Source organism: Balaenoptera acutorostrata, chromosome 14, assembly GCF_949987535.1.
Source record: "Balaenoptera acutorostrata chromosome 14, mBalAcu1.1, whole genome shotgun sequence".
Lineage (NCBI taxonomy): Eukaryota > Metazoa > Chordata > Mammalia > Artiodactyla > Balaenopteridae > Balaenoptera > Balaenoptera acutorostrata.
The window spans coordinates 74,509,328-74,531,033 of NC_080077.1; the positions used below are offsets into that span (position 1 = coordinate 74,509,328).

Genomic DNA, 21,706 nt, shown 5'->3' on the forward strand with positions numbered 1-21,706 from the left:
ATTTAATGTCCAAATTAAGGAACCAGTTCAGCAAGTCACCATCCATCCCAGGTACATCTCTTCTTCAACATCCCCGATTCCTACCGTTCTGAGCAACCACAGCTTTTCTTAGCACTCTTTACTACTTTCAATTACCTAAATACAGGTGTCCCCCGCTTTTCGAAATTTCCCTTTACGCCACTTATCTTCTATGAAAAATCTACATTAGTACCTGTTTTTCCTAACTGAAAGAAATCCAAAGAGGATGTTCACTTTTATGAAAAACGGTGAAAAGGGAAAATAGCATTCAGCGTTTGTCTTGCAGTGAGCTGTTACGGAGGCGGCGTGCACCCCGAGCAGAGAGAGTGGCACCCCAAGCTCCTTCCCCGGGAACTACACTCAGCATCTCAGCATCAAGCCGCCATAACTTTGAACTGTGCCTGTGAGCATCTGCGCTTTGTCTCAGTTTACCTTGTGCATCCGTGAGCTAGATGTGTCCTAGGGTAGCTGCTTCTTCCCTTTACACCATTTCCACTTATGAAAGATTCCATAGGAAGGCTCTACTTTTGGATAGTGGGGAAACCTGTATGATTTACTTACCTCCTAATTGGCAATCTACCTTTACTCATGTCTTCCTCTAAGATCTTCCTGAACCAACATAGGGCAAGCAGTTAGTGGAACTACACACTTAAAAAATGCTCCAATGGAAAATAAATAACCCCAAACATCAATACGAACATCTACAATACTTAAAAATATATTGATATACATACCTAGATATGTCCACGCAGAAAAGCCCACAACCTACAGCCATTCAATTCAATAGACATTCCATTTAGAATCTGGGTTATGTAAGGAGGGACATCCAGTATTACATTAACACCTTGGAAGAGGCTCAGAGCAAGACATGATATTGTCTCTTAGCTCAATTTTATAAGATGCCTGAAAGGGTGAAGCCATATGTTGCTGAGACCACTCCTGTTTCTGGAACCTAAGGTTGAATAGAAAGCCTCTGCACACTTGAGGGGCCTTGCCCTGGGAGACATTTTTCATATGATGTGGTGATGGACTGGAGAGTTATTAATGACTGAATGAGATTCTAGTAAAGCACCGGTTTCTTCTTAGCTGTGTATCATTTGATATAAATGGTTCACGGCCAGAGACCAGGGGCTGGGCTGTGAGATAAGAGAAAATCTTTATATTGGCCTCTGCCCCCGGTTCCTGGCACAGAGTTCCTAAAATTCTTATAATATCCTAAGTGATAAGAACACTAGGAACATCTCTTGTTCTTTACACAGTAGTTCCCCCTTATCCATGGGGGATACATCCTAAGGCCCCCAGCGGATGCCTGAAACTTCTGGTTTTTTCCTATATATATGTACACATTATACAGTTGTAATTTATAAATTAGGCACAGTAAGAGATTAGCAACGATAACTGATAATACGATAGAACAATTATAACAATATACCATAATAAAAGTTATGTGAATGTGGTCTGTCTCCCTCAAAATATCTTACCGTACAAACTTAATGCCATTTTCATCTTAACTAAGTACTTATCATGAACTGTGGCAGTAACTTTTGCAGTTTAAAGTACAACAGCAAAACTAGCACGGATTCCTTTTTCCTTCTTCACAATTTCACAGAGAAGATTTGTTCTCATGGTAGATCTTAGCAACCTCATAATTTGATTTTTTTTTTCCTTTCCTTATTAAGACAAGAACTTTCACCCTTTCACTTAAAGGAAGCACTTTCTGGCTTCTCTCTGGCATACTGGAATTGCCAGCATCACTTCCCTTGCGCTTTGGGGCCATTATTAAGTAAAATAAGGGTGACCTGAACACAAGCACTGTGATCCCGCGAGAGCTGATCTGATAACCCGGATGGCTACCAAGTGACTAACGGGTGGGATGCGCTGGACAAAGGGATGATTCACGTCCCCAGCGGGACGCCTTGAGATTTCATCACACTACTCAGAATGGTGCACAATTTAAAACTTATGAATTGTTTATTTCTGGAATTTTTCGTTTAATATTTCTGGACCACGACTGACTGCGGTAAGTGAAACCTCAGAAAGCAACACCACAAATAAGGGGGGAACCACTGTATTTGTCTTTGACCCTCATCTCTAACACGGGATTCCTAATACCCTTGTAAATTCCTAAGTAATAAGAGAACCAGGAACATTTTTGCTCTCATGAGGTGACTCTGGGTGGGCTCCTGGATGAGCGCTGGTCACCAGAAAGACTCAGCTATGATAGAAGTTTGGAATTTCCAGCCCCACGTCCCACCCTCTGGAGAGGGGAGAGGGGATGGAAATGAAGTTAATAACTGATCATGCCTACATGAGGAACCTCCATAAAATCCCAATAGCAGGGGGTTTAAAGAGCTTCCAGGTGGGCAAACACATCAACACTGGGAGGGTGACAGACCTCAGCTCCCCACGGACAGACGTTCCTGTGCTCAGGACCCTCCCAGACCTTCTCTCACCCTCTGCATCTCTTCCGTCTGGATATTCATCTGTATCCTTTATCATATGTGACCGACTCTAGCAAATTAATCAAGCCCAGGGAAGGGGTCTTTGGAACCTCCCATCTATAGCCAGTTGGTCAGAAGGACAGGTGGTAACCTGGGCTTGCCACTGGCGTCTGAAGTGTGTGTGTGTTTTGGGGGACGGGGGGAGGGATCATGTGGGACTGAGCCCTTAACCTGTGGGATCCGATGGTGTCTCCAGGTAGACAGTGTCAGAACTGAGTTAACTTGCAAGACAGCAGCTGGCACTGCAAAGAACTGCCTGCTGTGGAGGAAAATCTCCAGGTATTTGGGACCAGAAGTGTCAGAAGTGAAGCGTTCTGTGTAAACAGTAAAGGAGACACATAGGAGAGAAAGACAGTAGGGAGGAAGTGAGTTTTTTTCCTACACAGGAAAAATCTGAGTTTTTCCTTTACAGAATCTGTCACAGTTCATACAGCCGGGGTCAGCCAGTTCATACAGCAGGGAGACACGGGTTTGAGCCCTGGTCCGGGAAGATCCCACATGCCACGGAGCAACTAAGCCCGTGTGCCACGACTACTGAGCCTGCACTCTAGAGCCCGCGAGCCACAACTACTGAAGCCCGTGTGCCTAGAGCCCGTGCTCCGCAACAAGAGAAGCCACCGCAATGAGAAGCCTGCACACCTCAACGAAGAGTGGCCCCGCTCGCCGCAACTAGAGAAAGCCCGCATGCAGCAACAAAGACCCAACGCAGCCAAAAATAAATTAAATAAATAAATTTATTAAAAAAGACATAAAAAATTATTTTAAGAAAAAAAATATATATACCTAAAGTGTATTCAGGTCTTTTACTACCTCACCTAGACTGATGTGAGCTGAATCCTTCTTTCAAAGTGAGGATTTTATAGAGTTAAATATTAGCATTAAGTTAGGAGAAAGGAAGCTCTTTCTCCAAGACTAAATTCAATGGGGCCCTTAGACAACGGGGTCCACATCATAGCAAGGTTGTCACTAGATTTGAACATTTCTGTGCTTATCACTTTTCCTCGGTTCCATAACTAATAATTCAGCCAACATTATACACTGAAGTGCCTGAACTGCCTGAATTCGAAGTTTTTAAACTTTTTCTATTCTATCTTTTAGTATAGTACATAATTTCTTACTCCTTTACAGCCTGCCCCATCTATTCTGTGTTTCTTCTTATTCAGGCCATTCCGCTAGAAGTAAGAAGAAGACAGCAAAATGCCAAAGCATCTTACAGTTACTGTGCAAGCAACGACTTTACACCTGCTGGGCCGAGCAGACAATTTAAGAGAACAAAGCACAGTGAAGTTCCTATTTGCTATCCACAATATTCTTTTCTTTTCCAGTCATTCTGAATGCTTGTTTTAGGCAGCAAAGAAACATGGATGCACAGGCAAGGAAGGGGAGGGGAGGGGTGAGGGTGGTTCTTTCTACACCTGCAACGAGAGCTGTTGTTCCCTGTGGCAGCGAACAGCTTGCCTGCAGAATCACAGGCGCCACAGAAAGCCTCAATTAAGTGACTGCTCACAGAGTGCTGACAAGCACATTTACACCTACAGACAGTACTTCAGTGTGTGTGCACGCGCGCAGGTGTGGTGTTAGCAGTTAGGAAGCCCTGATGAAAGTATAGTTCAAATAATGAGAAACTGCCATTTTCTTAGGTTAAAAAATAAATATCAGTGATTTCATACACAGTTCAACTTGAATTATAAGGACAGTTATAGATTCTATATATATTTAACCTAGAGGTTTATAAATAGCTGCTGACATATCACAATTACGACACAATTTTTTAAAATCTTATTTATAATTTTGTATCCCAATATTCATTTACTGAGTTGTTCGTTGGCAAATCTGTATAACTGCCTTTGTCTGGTGATCTAAGTCCCCATATTAAAGGCAATCACAATTAAAATAAACTTTAGGTTGGATACAGAAATAGCAATCCAATTATCTATTAGCTTCTGACTCTTAATAGACACAAGTTCATTAGTCATCACACACATACACACACACAACTACTCACTCATAATCTTCATCTATTCATCTTTGGGAAGAAGAAAATAATTGGAAGCGCCCAAGTTACAAATGGTAGTTTGGTTCTAGTCATATAATTTAATTTACTAACTATTACAGCTGGATTAAAGGTAAAAACGAAGTAGTTTCTCTTCTCTGATTATGTTCTTTGCTATATTTGAATCTTTTGTGTAAGTAAATTCTAGAAATGACATGAGAAGGTAGTGCACTAAGTCTTCAACTTACATGCTTATTTTCAAACTTAAATTTTTAAACTAAGAAATTTCACTAAGAGGAAGCCAGCATGAAAACCTCCTTGAAAACCAAGGAGCCACGTGATAGACTGAACATTTGAAGCTACTGACAGCAAGTTAATCATAATACTCTGATCATGTAAGTATTCAGCTTTGCTAGTGCGGAAACTAACCTATAGTTTTTGTCATGATTTAAGGAAGAGAAAGGACAAAGAAGAAATTATCTATGCTAATTCTGTCAAACAAATTAAAAAAAAAAAAAACCCTGAACTCTGAGTCATTTTCCAAAGTGGAAAATCTAATTCACTGAAAAATACATGTATGGCTCTAATTTCAGACAAGAAAGCTAAAGCGAACTACGGTGGTTCATGATTCAAGCCAAAATTTATGGCAGGGATGAAAGAGTTCATGGAAAGCCTCAGGAAATTATAGAAAAGAATACTTGAGCAATGTTCATTCTATTTCCAAATGGAGGTCAGCCTGGGTTCTCAGCATCATTTATTTCTAGGACTTAGTTTTTACCTGGTTTGCTATGATTTTCCAATTACTAGAGAGTCGGATAATTTCAGGGCAACAGACTTCACTTTAATAATACCTCTTTTCATTTTCACTGTCTTCTACCTATTCTCTTCTGATCTGCTACATCACTCAGTTATTCCTCTATGTTCTCTCTCCCTACCTTATACCACACAATTGAGATCTCCTGCTCTGGGAAAATGACTCTATTTGAACTTTCCCACATATGGCTTACATTTTCTTTCTCTACCACTTGCAAAAGGTCTGGCACAATAAGTACCCAGTAATTATACCTGGAAAGCCCTTCATAGTTTTTTGGGGTTTTTTTTAAAGCCACTTTCAAAACATTGCTTGATATTCACCTCCTTCATTCATGGAGAGTCATTTAAGGTCAAATTCATCTGCATCTGTTTGTTCACTTAAGGTAACCTTAGAATACATTCAAGTTTGCACTATGTAACTTGCTCTTACTGGCCTATTTCTTGATACAAGTATTCTTCAGTCTCATGTTTGTGTATGTCCTTTCTTCCGCCTGGGAAAATAATTTCCGATGCCTTTTATTTGTTTCGTATCACAATACCTAAAATAGCCTTCTACACACAGTATGTACTCAAAATACAGCCACGTGATACTTTTCTGAAAATTAAAATACTATCCACAAATACATTCTTATAATTTTAAATATTTAAAGATGCTAAACTGAATACATGCAGTTAGTTTCTTCTAACACCTCCCTAAAATAACAGCAAAGATGTTTTTTTTTTCTGTGTGTGTGGTTGTTTTTTTAAGGCCTAGCCTGCAAGGACAATAAGAACAGAAATAAAAAAGCAACAGAAGTTTGGGAGCTGACAAAGCAAAGAGACGACTGGTAACTGACTCAGTAGACTCCGTAAAGCTAAATCCGAAGCTAGACAAACAAAAAGCCAAGAATCAACCCATCTGTAATATGAGATCCCTTTGAGGCTCAGAAATTGGCAGGACCAAGTATCTCTAGAATCAGAGTGAAGGCAGAGCTAAAACCACTTTCTGGAAGAAAGTTCATTTAAGAAGCCTAGATGCCGCCTCCCCCGCTTTCTGAACTCCTCTCCTACTTCACACGGCCACATGACTGATTCTCTCCTATTCTGGCAAAATATCAGAATTTTGCTCTCTCCGTAGAGGGCAAAACAAAGGGTCTCTAGATTGGGTATATGTTATACGCTGAACTGTGTCCCCCTCAATTTTCAACATTAAAGTCATAACCCCCAGTACCCCAGAAAGTGACTATATTTGGAGACAGGGTATTTTAAAAAGTAAGTGAAAATGAGGTCATTAGGGTGGTCCCTAATCCGATGTGACTGACGTCCTTATAAGAAGAGGCAATAGGGACACAGACACACGCAGATGGAAGACCACGTGAACACAGCCATCTGTAAGCCAAGGAGGGGCCTCAGGAGAAGTCAACCCTGCCAGCACCTTAGTCTCAGACTTTTAGCCTTCAGACTGTGAGAAAATAACTTTCTGTTGTTAGGCCACCAAGTCTGTGGTACTTTTTCACAGCAGCCTTAGTAGACTAATATAGTATACTAGGCAAAAAAAAAGGAAATTAAGTTTACAGATATCCCAGCCTTCTTTTCCCATATAACTTCTGAAATGCTGGATGCGGGGTAGAAGACTGTTTACCCGAGAGACTCTGACAAAATACTGGCATCAGACTTTTCCCGAAGAAACCATCCAGCCACATAGTAAATACTACTGTCAACAAGCCACACCCACATGCACAGAGTTTCCAATCAGCTTTTAGAGTTCCACCCTGAAATACGAGCAGATGGTCAAGGATCAGCAGACATTCAAAGAAAGCATCTAATATGAAAGACAGACCAAAATAAACAAACTGTAGGAACAGAGGCTACACAGGGAGACAAAAACTCTCAAACACTATAATTCTTAAAAAGAGAAGATAGAAAATAGGATGCTAAAACAAAGGAACAAAAATCAAAAGAGTTCTCCAAAGTTAAAAATATGAGAGTAGAAATGAGTATCACAACAGCAGAGCTGGAAGACACAGCGGAAGAAATCTCCCAAAAAGTAGAAGAAAAGGACAAAATTGAAAATGAGAGAGAAAAGACAAGATAATTAGAGAACTGGTTAAGAAGGCTTAAAGTAAGACTATTTCTAAAAAGTAAGAACAGACCATGGAGGGAAGAAATATCAGTATTCCGCAGGCCTGAGGGTCTTAAGTTTCTGTAATGGAAATATTAGCAAAAAAAGATGAACATTCGGCACAGAAGTTGAAAGCAGACCCCCCCATTAAGGTACATCAAACTGTGAAATTTCAAAACACTTGGAAGAGGCAAATCCTACCAGTTTCCAAAGAGAAAATATGGAGTGCATTCACTTTGTGAAAATTCATCAAGTAGAACACTTGTAATATGCACCTTTGCCTATAAATGTTATAGTTACATAAAAAGCTTTAAAAAATAAAGAAAGGAAGGAAATGAATGGTATCATCCTTTAGGAATAAACTCAGAAACTGGTTTAGGTAAGCAGAGAGACAGTAAATGTGCCTTCTCTAACAGAAAAAAATCTAGATGTGCCCACAAGGCATAAACTTAACTTGTTTCTGAACCTTTTAGAAAAAAAAAACCCTCAAGGAGTGAATGGTTGGACAAGAGTTTGAGTGGGTTTCTACATTTAGGTATCATTACCAAATGACCTTTGTTATGTCTAAACATTAGATAGCAGAGTCAGAAATTTAATTTCTGCTTAAAAAAAAAAGGAGGATAACAGACACAATGTCCATTTTCAACTCCTTAGAGAGAGATACAAGGACCCTTTGGCTCACTGCAAGTGGCCTTCCAAACTCTGATACAACTGAGCCACTGACACAACATTTTCATTAACCCAGGACTCAAAATAATAGCACAGCCTACCTGTATCTTTCTTTGGAATAAGTGAATTATGATTCTCCAGGGGATGACCAAGGCATTTCCAAGAAGTATTCTCTTTTTTCTTCAGGACAATCTCTATTTTTCCCACATTCTCAACAACTCGCACTGAAAAGAAGATAAATTCCATTTGTATTCATTGATACTAAATATAAGGTTTTACTTTTAAACCAATCTTTCTCAAACAACCCAAATGTCCCAATCAGATATGAATGACACTGAGCATTTGTGAGATAAATAAAATTCTGTGTACATGTTCATCAAAATTGTTTATGCCTTATATGGTGTTAAATCCAGTTTATGTTAGATTCAGATTAACTTCTTTCAAATTAATTTATCAAGGGTCAAACTAATACATAATGCTAGTTTTCATACAAGCTCAAATAGAGCCATGACAACTAATTAACACATAGCTTTAAAAAAAAAAACTTAAATATACAAATTAGCCATTGAATGGATCCACAAAAGCAAATTTAATTTATACTCTTTTAACATTTCTTGGGATTTGAGGGGTTCTTATGAGTGAATTCAGTAAACCAATATTGAGCCTAATAAACATGGAAAAAGCTTCAGGAGAATGTATCCCAATAAAGTGCATGTCAATCTTTGATAATTAAAAATCTTTTAGATTCTCTTTTTATTTTTGAATGTTTAAAATAGTTTAGAATACATGAGTACAATAATAAAATTAACTTTTAAAATTGATTAAATTTTATGAATTGAATGTGCTTTTAAAGACCTAAAGTATATTTCTTTTTGTCTTTAGAAACAATCTGTCCTTCCTCACTGTAAACACATAATTCAGTAGCAATGTAACAACTTTTAAACACAGATTAATCAAATCAATTCAATGAGCACTGATTTAAAGCTTAACAAACATAAGAAGTCCTTGACTTTAAAGAGATTAATTTATACAATTTATAGAACTTACTATGGTATAAAGAAAAGGGAAGGTATAGAACCGGTGTAAGGTACTCTGACAGTACTTTAAAACAAGAAACCACATGTATATATGAATATAGAATGGAATATTATTCGGCCTTAAAAAAAGGAAGGAAATCCTGCCACTTGCAACGACATATGATAAATCTAGAGGGCATTATATTAAATGAAATAAATAAGACAGAGAAGACAAATAGTGCATGGTATCATTTATATGTGGAATTAAAAAAAAAAAGTCACACTCATAGAAACAGAGAGTAGCAAAATAGTGCCAGGAGTTGGGGCAGGGGGAGGGGGGAATAGAGAGAGCTTGATAAAAGGGTACAAACTTTCAGCTACAAGATGAATAAGGTCTGAGGATCTAATGTATAACATGGTGACAACAGTTGATGACACTGTCTGGTATAATTGAAATTTGCTAAGACAACAGAACTTGTGTTCATACGCATACACACACACACACAAAGGTAAATATGTGAGGTGATGGATGTGTTAATTTGATTGTGTGAATCTTTTCACAGCATATACCTTTATCAAATCATAACGTTGTACACTTTAAATCTTTAAATATATTGTAATTTTGTCAATTATATTTCAATAAAGCTAAAGAAAAACAAAAAACAAGAAACCACCATTCTTTGATGAGTCTTCTATTGCTAAACAGCTGTGTAAAATCCACATTGTGTAGTTACATGCAGAAATATTCATAATTTAATGTGCTCTGTCAATATTAAATATTTGAATATATACACCTAAGAAAAATTTGTCTGGTCTGGTCAAGTATATTTCTACAAGCTGCATGTCAGGAGTAGGGCCGGAAGGAAGAATGGGGACAGGAATTTTTTTTCTAAGGAGAGGAAAAGGAAAGGGCAAAGAGATGAGATGAAAAAGGGGAAAGAAAAAAGGCGTGGGGGGAACTGAAACCAGAGGGAAAAGAGTACATTTAAAAATTAACGTATTTGCTTATATAGAAAACATCATGTCCTTGTCTGCAACATGAAAATATACAAATGAATAATAAGATAAATGTTGTCCACCCCTCCATGTGTGTGTGTATATATATGTGTGTGTGTATATGTACAAAGATAAATTATTTTTGGTAGCTTACCAGAAAAATCTTCCTGAATCTCATGACTTAGGGCTGGAGAAAAAAAAATTTCAGTTAAGATCCAGCTTCAGTTCCTATGGTCTACAAACACCATATAAGATCATTTAAATGGTTCTTTCATGCACCATTTCAAATCTCTCAAACATATCCTGAGAAATCAAAAGAAAGAAACTGAACACAACCAAAATACTGTATACAATATTTTGAGACAAATTACTTAAATATGTATCTTCAATTTTTCCATTTCTCTCCCTATTAATTAAGGAGTAAATACTCAGTTGCCCACAGGTGGATAACCCACACTGGTGCAGGGATAGTCCCAGATTGACAATGCTACAAACCAAGAAGGGAGCAAGGCAGGGAGAGATAGCACGTGAAACACACATACTCCAGGGTGTGCACGTGCGTGTGTGAATACAGGCCGGGACTGGGTCTAGCTCAGCGTTTCCTTTCTTACTGTTCTCTAAGTTGAATATTCATTCAGTTATTGAAAAAGAAAATCATTGGGTATCTATGCGTGTTATGCACTTTCCAGGTGTTACAGTTATCACAGTTAGTAAAAGAGAAAAAGCCCTGCTCTTATGGAACTTACATTCCAGAAGAGGGTGATGCAAGAAGTATTTTTACAAACATCTGCTCTAAAGTTCACTGTGTTAATATAGTTATGTGGAACTTAAAATTCTGCATTATTTTAGTCCTTCTGATCTAATATTAGCAACCAGGAGTTTCACATTTTTGACTGTGGAATTTTTGTTTGTTTTTTACATGTGTGCAAGACACAGTTAGCTACAGTGTGAACAGAACTAGCCATAAAGTATTTGAAACATAATAAATGCTGACACAGAGGTCTTCCTTAAAGAAAAATCATGACAGAGCTAATGAATAATGTATACTTTTCTAGACATCTGAGTTTTTGATTAAAACTCTCCCTAAGAGGCAATATATATTAGATCTTATGCTAGCAAAAAATAGGGTAGCATGTATTTCTAGAAGAAATGTTTAAGATTTGAGGTTGATTAATGAATGGGGGGAAAATAAGAAAGAAAAAACATCTATCAACTCCAATCAAATTCAGGACTAAAGGTCCTTCATTAATATGGTAAAGCCATGAGCTGAATCTCGAGTCATCTGAGGCCTGGAGAATTTCAGTCTCTGTTTTGCAAAAGTAAATGAAACGTTCTTTACATAAGAATGTGTGCTTAAAATACAGTTTTCTTCTCGCTGTTTTGGTTTGTTTCATTTCTACTTTCTAACTAGAATAACATTACCTTCTTTAAAGGAGAAAAGGATGAACTCCTAGAGTCATTATGGGTGAGAAATGGATTAAGAATCTGCTACCTTGATTCTAGATTTTAGTCCTGATTTCTTTCCCCTGATAGATCTGTAACCTCTCAAAACAGACAGAAGTGAAGTGTATGGTAGGTCTTTGCCCATGAAGGGACAGGCAGCTGAGGGGTACAGTATAACCTTGCGGCTGGCAAGAGACAGGCCGATAGAACAGCGCCTGGTGATGTCTACTCAGCGGGAGCACATGACAGGCAGGCGTCCGGAGATTTATTTATAGGTATTAAGTTACAGAGTCTTACAAAGCTGGGCCAACAAATATTTCATATGATTATTGATTTTGATCGCACCTAATTGTTTCAACTTGGGAAAAGTGAGGTTGTACTGCCATTTGCTAGCGCTTTCCTTAGCATAAAGAAATAACAGAAAAAAAAGATCAAAAATGACAAACCAAAATGACAATGGCACATAAAATATTATAGGTACCGAGACTCTACACCAGTAACTACTATACCTAAAGGAAACAAAAGTTGTTTCCATTAATACAGAATAAGGTACTTACCAATATGTATAAGATATGAATAATCCCTGATAACTGTTTCTGCTCTAAAGGAATCATCCCGGTGATCAGCTATTACTGAGTCTAAATTGATATCCTTAAATGGAAATCGAAAAGAGAAAGATTAAAAAGTAAACTTTTCACCAAACTCCTATTACTATACTTTTAAGCTGATCAGTGGAAGTTCATATGGTACTTATTTACAGAACCCACAAGCTAAATACACATTATTCCTGTTTTTTGCTCTCTCATACAACCCAGTTCTTCTCCTTCAAAGCATATATCACAATTTTAACTATGCATTTGTCTATGCTTAATGTCTACCTTACACACTCGTCTTTACGCTCTAAGTGTAAGGGGCAGAATATTGTCTTCAGAATACTGCTCAGCACCAAGTAGGTGCTCAAATATTTGTTGGATAAATAATTTGGAAAAAAATTAGAATCAGACAAGAAGCCAAGATATTTGCGTTCATTTTTATCTTTCCACTATTATGTGACACTGTGCAAATAACACAACCTCTTAGGCTCAGCTTATCAAAAAAAATAATAATAATAATAAATTCACTAACAAATTTTTAGACGTCTCTAGTTTCTACATAGCTTTGGTGCAAGTTATTTTGGTGCCTATCGTTTACACCATACACCGAATACATTATTCCACGTAGAAACCTTCCCCCTTCCCTTAATCATCCATCCTCTGTGCTTCACTGATATCACCAATGAGAGCACACAGACCCCAACCTCGCCAGGCCCTGTCCTCTTGGTTCAGGACTGCTTGGTTAGGAGACAATACCAAGAGGGAGTGGAAGGCGGGACAAGCAGTGCCTCTCTGGGCCTCCCGGCTCTTTCAGGCAGAGGCTGGTCACTCCTGCGGAGCCAGCAAATCCTGCTGCAGGAGTAGGAGGAACTCACCAGCTCAGATGTGGTTCTGCTACTACAGAAGTAGCATGAATTCTCAGAAATTTCTAGCTGCCAGAACATGTCTTTAAATCTCCACAGTTCCTCAAGTGTGGGAACCTTGCCAGTTGCTGGAGGATGTGTCTGGAGATGCTGTAAGTTGCCTGCTTATTTATCTGATTTCCCAGCTGGACTGTAAGCCTGGTGGGAGTTCGGTCTCTATGAATCTGGCCCATCATTAGATTCCTGAATTCTACGATGGTGTTGCAAATGAAGCAGGGGTTCAATAAATACTTAGTGAATGAATTAACTCCTTAATTTTAGTTTTCAGAGGGCATTTACTGAACCCCGTTAGTGGCTTAAGCATACTAAGCTCCAGCAGTACAGTCTCTCCTGTCTCTTGAATTCCAATTTAAGTGCGGGAAATTAGTTCGTATGGTGAAGTTAAACTGGGACTCTCACTGCTGTTATCTATGCTTCAACACAAACAAAATCACAGAAGAGCACATAAAATACGCTCCTTCCTAGTCTATTTTCTCCCTAAGATGCTCTGGCATGGCTGTTAAGAGCACATACCATGGAGCCAGCCTGCCTGGGTTCAAAACGCTAGAGCTGCCGCTTACCGTGTGACTCTGGGTAAAGTACTTAATTTCTGTTTCCTCATCTGTAAAATAGGGGTAACGAAAGGATCTACCTCACAGAGTTGCTGTGAGTTAATACAAGAAGAGCTCTTAGAAAAGTACACCTGCGCATAGCTAACATTTGTTGTTTACTTTTTTGTTTTTTCTGATCTTAAAAATGTGTTTACCTTCTGTTTAGTATATATGACAATGGTGACTAAAGCGTCTGTTTGGAACCAGTCATAGCTGTAAAATATTTTAAAAAGAATAAATAATCATGTGCAGTAACATATATTAAATCATTAAATATATAATTTTAAAATATATACAATTTAAAAATATAAAATATGACACAATGAATACATGATTTAAAACATATAGTTCAAAATCTACAGTGAGAAATATATTTCTCTAGGTAAAGTTTTTTTTCTAAATAATCAGTGGTGTTACCATGAAATAAATAATAAAGCAATTATTTCTCAATTTAAAATACTTATACTTCCATGTATTCCAACTTGGATAAAAACAAACAACATCCTTGACAAGGCACTTTTTATAAAGGTTACACATCTAAAATTCCTTTTATCAGAGCAATAACACAACATGTTTTCTGAAGGAGCATGACAAAATCGACATGCTTATTAACCTTCACTCCTCCCTCTCACAAATATATTATTACTCCTCAAGAAATTAGCTCACCAAGGATGTTTAACGGTCAACAGTAAAAACTTAAGGAAAAACTAAGTCTTCGGTTTTGTAATAGCTATTGATCAAATTGGTTCTGTTTTTGCACTTACTACCTGTAGACAGGCCCCCAATGTGAATGCTAGGAGGTATCCTGACGCCCTTAACTTAAAATTGAATATGAAATAATTTAACCGGTATAGCAAGTAGAGCCGGAAGCTGCTGTTACAGACTCACAATAGGGGGAAAGGTGGTAAGAGAAAGACTACAAATAACACACATAACCCTAAGGGCATCTGAAATATCATTAACAAAAACATATATGGATTGCTTAATTTACTAAGACAGGGTACAATACATTTTGAAGGATTTCCATTAAAAACTGATAAAGCAAACTAGACACACAAAAAATAGAATAGTTGAATAAATTATGGATATTCTATCATCAATTGCCATCATATGATAGAATACAGACAAAAAATGCTTTTGCAGAATCTTTCAGGACATAGGAAATTGATCACAGAATATACTGTAACACCGTATTATCAAAATAGAATAGTATGGAAATAGGTATGACATGAATAAACTGTGTGGAATAAACCAAATATTAAGAGTCTATATCCAGGGTTGATGGGATTACAACTGATTTTATCACTTTCTTTTGTATTTCTCTGTATTTTCCAAGTTTTCTACCATGAATGTATATTTTATAATCAGAAAAAATAGTTCTGAATAGTTCTTTTTTAAAGTTGTGGTGTTTAAAATGGGTTAAACTTCAGTTATGTTAAAAATTCATATTTATGGAACAGCTCATTCTCCAACAATGCCTGATAAATGAGGCACTGCAGTTCTTGGGTCAAAGAAGCATAATTAATATAATAAGCAATAAATCAAACTTAGAGCCATTTTTTTAATGTGTATATTTTGGTGTCGAACTAATTAAGCTTTAAAAAAGTAAAACAAGGGCTTCCCTGGTGGCGCAGTGGTTGAGAGTCTGCCTGCTAATGCAGGAGATGCGGGTTCGAGCCCTGGTCTGGGAGGATCCCACATGCCGCGGAACGGCTGGGCCCGTGAGCCACAGCTGCTGAGCCTGCGCGTCTGGAGCCTGTGCCCCGCAACGGGAGGGGCCGCGATAGTGAAAGGCCCGCGCACCGCGATGAAGAGCGGTCCCCGCACCGCGATGAAGAGTGGCCCCCACTTGCCGCAACTGGAGAAAGCCCTCGCACGAACCGAAGACCCAGCACAGCCAAAAATAAAATAAATAAATACATAAATAAAATAAATTAAAAAAAAAAAAAAGTAAAACAAGAATGCATACCTTGGAGAACTAGGTCCTTCTTTGGCAAGTGGATCTGTCACTTGGCTCTTGGGAAGCATGCCTTCACAAAGAAAAACAAACAAAATAGCTACAGTTCATCTATGTAGCATTTTTCTTTTTTCCCCCCATCTTTTCAGTAAACTTCTTATTGAAATATTATAAAAGGACACAAGTCATAAATGTACTACTCAATGGATTTTCATAAGTAAAACATACTCTTGTAGCCAGCACCTCCCTGTGCCCCCTTCCACTCAGCGCCCCTCCCCCAAGGGTAACCACTCTTGATTAACATCATGATTAGTTTTTGCCTGCATTTGGCCTTTATAAAAAATGGAATCATAAAATATGTTCTCTTTTGGTCTGGCTTTTTTGGTCCAGCTCTATAGACGTTTCAGTTAATGTCAAATCAGCATGATTAATAGTAAACAATAAATCAGGTCTGGAGCTTTCTGAGATTTTATCCAGGATGCTGAATGCGTCAGCAGTTTGTTCCTTTTTATTACTGAGTATTACTACACTGTATGAACATACCATACACCGGAATCTATTCATTCTCCTGTTGATGGACATTTGGGCAGTTTTTAGCTATTACGTATAGTGCTGTTATAAATGTTCTTGTACATGTACATATACATTCTTAAAGAACATCCATCTACATTTCTGGTAGGTATATAGGACATGTGTATGTTTAGCTTTAGTAAATACTGCTAACCAGTTTTCCAAAGTGGTCATACCAATTTACACTTTCTACCAGAAGTGTGTGGGAGCCCTGTTGCTCCACCACCTTGCTGGCACGTGGCATTCTGTCTTTTTTCATTTTAGACATTCTTGTGGATGTGCCCCAGCATCAAACTTTATATTTTTATTTTTATTTTTTTAAAGATTTAATTTTTAATTTATTTTTGGCTGCACTGGGTCTTCGTTGCTGCATGCGGGCTTTCTCTAGTTGTGGCGAGCGGGGGCTACTCTTTGTTGCGGTGTGCGGGCTTCTCATTGAGGTGGCTTCTCTTGTTGCGGAGCACGGGCTCTAGGCGCACAGGCTTCAGCAGCTGTGGCTCATGAGCTCTAGAGCGCAGGCTCAGTAGTTGTGGCTCACGGGCTTAGTTGCTCCGCGGCATGTGGGATCTTCCTGGACCAGGGCTCGAACCCGTGTCCCCTGCATTGGCAGGAGGATTCTTAACCACTGCGCCACCAGGGAAGTCCTCAACATCGCATTTTCAAGGCTCTGGTTTTCTCATTGTTTTCGAAAACTCTGAGAACACGGAAGAGCTCCAAAGATACTATCAGTGATACTATCAGACAAACAACTTCAGGTGTTACATCACAAATTGCATAAAGTAGTCTACAATAAGACAATCTTTTCTAGTTAAAAAAGAAAAGGTAATTCATCTGGCAATCCAGCTTATTAGCTGAATTTCTATAACTTTCTTGTGCAAACAGGGAGAAAAAAACCCCCAATTTTTAAACATACATTAGTAATACGGTTCAGTCAGAGTAGCCCCGTGCATTTCGTAAGTGTCATACCAAACTTTTTTGGGGGGTTAGCGGCAGTGTCAGTCATAATTCCAAGTCATAGTGAGCGGCCGAGGAAGCCAGAGCCGCCGAGCCCAGAGGAGGGGAGATTAATAGGCTGGCTGCTCAGCATCTGTGTAGACACTGGAAGAGCACCCGTGCCTGAGGGAGGAACACATTCAGCCTGGCCTCTGAGGGTGGAACTCCTAGTCACGATGAGTATTCAAGCTGAGGGCAGATGAACACATGTTCAGGGATGTTATAGAAGGGACTACGGTAAGAGTCAGGGCTGTTCGATGCTTTGTGACCCCCTAGAGGGGTGGGAAAGGGAGGGTGGGAGGGAGGCTCAAGAGGGAGGGCATATGGGGAGATATATGTATGCATATGGCTGATTCACTTTGTTGTACAGCAGAAACTAATAACACTGTAAAGCAATTATACTCCAATAAAGATATATATATATAAAGAATGTAAACAGTAATTACACTCGTGAAAAAATCTATCCTATAAAATAAAAACATCAATATATAAAGATTAAAAAAAAGGAGGGCTTCAATAAGGGATCTACAAAGTTCTCTGCCAAATCCTCTAAGCTTAGGCAAGTAAACACATCCTTTATATAAAAAATATCTAAATACCCCAAGTAATTCTGTGAGGCAATATTGTACACAGTTATGTGAATATGATTCATTTTTTACTATAAATGAATATGACTTACCGTTTAAGAGTTTCTTTTCCTCATGATAGTCTGTACAGTGGTTTAGAAAAAAAGTTAGGTAAGAATATTGTAACATCAGAGAGAAGATCGGTTAGTATTATTGAGTTAAAGATAACAGCCCTCCTCTTGAAGGGCTTTCTTCCGAGGCCTGAGGAGAGAAATAAGGCTGATAAACAGATGGCCTATGCTTTAAGTAAGAAATTTCATCTCTGAAGACTGCAGGCCATTTCTGCAGGCGTTTGTCTACCATTTCACTGGGCTTTTTCCTCCTCCTTTGGACATTCTTGTTCTAATATCTTAGTTAATTTCTTTAGAAAGCACATAAAGACCCAAGTTTTGTCCTTGTCATCATATTCTGAATTAGTCAAAACTATCCAAAGTTTATTAGATTACACTTTATATATGAAACATATATATTAACCCAAAGAAAGACACCTTATTATCTTTCCTATCTAGGTGAGCAGTTAAAATGATTATTATTACTCCAAATTTAAATGGCCAAAATGCTGAAAATATGTTAAGACTTTCACTTGTATATCAGTGCAATCAATCATTAGGGGTACAAGCCAGAAAAAAATTTAATGGGTGTTTTCTTTCAGGATGGCAGCCAGCTCACAAATCTATATTATATTTTGATCAACACAAGTTTTATAACCATATGTCAAAATAAAACCCTCAGCAAGTTGCCAGAGTTTAAAAAAAAAAAAAAAGAATGCCAAGCTAACACAAAATATTCAAGTAGTAAACTAAATTGATAGACATTAATTGCTAAGGTGACATCATCTTGTTTTGTAGAAAAAGAAACCAAAGTACGTATATCAAAGCTTTCAAATTTTTTTATGTTCTGATTTTCAATCAACCAGAGATCCCATAATTACTACCACTTCACTCACATGCTATAAAATACCCATGATTAAGGAGGTCAGATAACCATTCTTTTTATTTTCCCCTTTTTACCGAAATAAGTTCATAGCTGAAAGGGATCTTAACAACATACACCAAATTATCATCTGCTCCCCTCATTTAAGGCTGAAAATCAGAGGTCAGGACTTGAATGAACCCCAGAGCTCTTTAGCAGCAAAGCCAAGATTAAACTTCATCTCCCCTGAAACTAAGTGACATTTTTCTTAACATGCCATTGTGAGAGATAATACTTTCTGAAAAGACACAGGACCTAAACACCATTTAAATTATGCCTCAAAATGAGCTTTGTTTTTCAACTGCCAGATGAAAATCTAGTCATTAGTTTGCAAGGGATCACTGATGTCCCTGCTTGCTGACTTACTTTCATATAATTTCATCTGTCTTTGCTACTGCAGTTGTGATCATTTGTTTTATCAATATCTTAGAACAAATAGCAAACTCACAGTAACATAAGTAAATTAAACCTAGTTTCAGTGTACAACATAGTTGGCAGTTTGATGAATCTCATTTATCATGTAAAACAACTTGTTTTTATCTAAGAGGCTCACAGATTTTGAAAACTTGTCCCCAGGGAATTTGTTTCTAGGGAAAAAATATGTCATCTCATATGATTACTTCCTGTCTGATGTGAATTGATTTGAACCTGTCAGAACTTTACGGATCCTGCTAAGTTATTCATTTTTTTCTGAGTCTTTTTTTCTTTAATACAAGAAGTGCCAGTAGGAAAAGAACATCTACCTAAATGATCTAAAATATCTTTAAAACTCCACTAGTGTACTTTTGTAACTCTTTTTGAAAACTGAGTCACAGAAATAAGTGAGACTATTTTTTTTTTTACTATTAAGCACATTTACATCAGAGTTACTCTGGGCACATGAGATACTTTCCTCTCCAACAAGAAATCTAACATTCTGTCTTGATAAGTAATTCCATCATTTGGTTGGCTCCATGGCCAAGAAAATGTGCATCTTCTTATAATATTGGTTAGACTGCATTACTCTGATCAGAGCCTCTGCTTTCTGGAAAGGTCAGAGTCCTGCAGAAGGCTGGAGCTGTGATCTTTCAGCACTCGACTCTTCTTTGGTAAGAGGGCTGGCGACAGGTTTTCATTGTGACCCCGATCTAGTTGACCTCTTCTAAGTGGGGCCACAGAAGGAGCCCCTGGGATGAGGAAAGTTAAAAAACAAGCAAACCAACCAACAAACAAACCCTGTCTTACTAGTATACTCACTCATTTAACAAATACCCGTTGACCATCATCTTAATAGGGGTAGTGACACAATATGAAACGCTTTGGATAAAAAGTTAGGAAAATACGACTATATGTTCAGTTTGCTTATACATGCGTAAAGATGATTTGGAAGGATCACACTAACACGGTTACCTGCATCTGTGCACAGGAGGGAAAAGGGTAGGCGGGAGACAAAGGTATGACCATGGCACTTCTCATTCTGGAATCATGTGAATGCATTACTGAAAAAATTAAATGAACTAAATTGAAAACTTCAATATGGTCTTTTCAATATGATATGATAAATGTTTTAAAAGAGATATATAGAAGGTGGTATGGAAGCACAGGGATGAGGGAGGGCATTGCTACTTGGAATTTGAAAGGACTTCATTGAGGAAATAGTATTTTAGCTACATTTTGAAAATATGTATGCATTTGTCAGGAGGCCCTGAACAAAAACATTCTAGGAAGACAAACACTGCACTTTCATATCTGAATGTCATATTTATCCGTAGCTACACACCCCATCTTCCTTTCTCACTCCAAAAGGACGTTGTCACGTAACCATCAGATAGGAGCTCCGTCTTATTACCAGGGATCTTAGTCACAAAATCCAAAGTGTACCATTCCATGTTCCCTTTACTGCTTTGCCTGGCCAGAAGACTCCCTGGTTCTCTACAATGTGTTTAATAACCATTTTTCTCCAGAAATTCTTCCTCATCTCTAAAGAGAACTAACTCTTCATAACACAACTGAGGCCTAATTCTTGGTTTTGTTTCCAAAGTCATAAACTCATTTCTCAAATTCTATAAAATTTAATAATTTATGTATTTCTAAACTATCCTTCTCTTTTACTCTCCTTAATTTATCTATGTTAAGTATCTTCTGAATCATCTTCAAATTTTGTACATCTCTCAAACTTCAAGGCCCAGAAGTTTACTCCTTATCCTAGAAGTAGTCTACTAGCAGAATTAAAATAAAGGTTTAATAGTTCAAACACATACTCTGAGAAATTCCAGGATTAAAAAGTTCTAAAAGTGCCAGAGTATATAGTTACTTATTCCTGGTCAGTTTTTCTCTCCACTATTCATTTAACTAATCACAGCAAATACTGCATTTTTAGAAGTTTGTATTTTCTGTTTTCAAGGCTATACTTGTCATTTTTTATTCAGTTCTCCAATTTATTAGTTATTTTCTACTCTTGTCCTATCCTCAGAGGGATTAACCACTCCTTCCTTATTTGGTATTACCTATACACAAATATACACATGTTCAAAAATCATTTTTCAGGACTTCCTTGGTGGTCCAGTGGCTAAGATTCCACACTCCCAATGCAGGGGGCCTGGGTTCGATCCCACATGCCGCAACTAAAGATCCCACGTGCTGCAACTAAGGATCCCACGTGCTGCAACTAAGACCCGACACGGCCAAATAAATCAATAAATAAATATTTTTAAAACAACACTTTAAAAACAATCATTTCTCTCTGAAAACAAAACAAATACTAACTTAAACCAAACACTGGCCAGTCACAATCATACAGCAAGACCCACTTCCTGCTCAGGCCTGCATCTGCCCCCTGACCAGGGACTTCTCACCCCCCATTTTTAATTACCTGTCCCTTATATCTTTCTGGCAGGAATCACTCAGACAGTGGGACCTATAGCACAAAAGCAAATGAAGGCAGCCTGGCTGA

The 21,706-nt window shown here is 38.0% G+C and overlaps 1 protein-coding gene across 3 annotated transcripts in view; it reads right to left on the reverse strand.

The window, feature by feature from the left end:
• LOC103002221 (cytochrome b5 reductase 4) overlaps nucleotides 1-21,706 on the reverse strand; it is an 85,173-nt gene that overhangs the window by 20,877 nt on the left and 42,590 nt on the right. For 2 of the 3 annotated variants that reach the window (XM_057527942.1, XM_057527944.1), the window contains exons 5-10: nucleotides 17,856-17,885; nucleotides 15,626-15,686; nucleotides 13,812-13,869; nucleotides 12,108-12,201; nucleotides 10,262-10,294; nucleotides 8,197-8,319 (exon numbers count right to left, since the gene is read on the reverse strand). In XM_057527942.1, the coding sequence (XP_057383925.1) occupies nucleotides 8,197-8,319; nucleotides 10,262-10,294; nucleotides 12,108-12,201; nucleotides 13,812-13,869; nucleotides 15,626-15,686; nucleotides 17,856-17,885 (399 nt within the window). The remainder of the gene's footprint in view (nucleotides 1-8,196; nucleotides 8,320-10,261; nucleotides 10,295-12,107; nucleotides 12,202-13,811; nucleotides 13,870-15,625; nucleotides 15,687-17,855; nucleotides 17,886-21,706) is intronic. The other variant, XM_057527943.1, reaches the window with a different exon arrangement.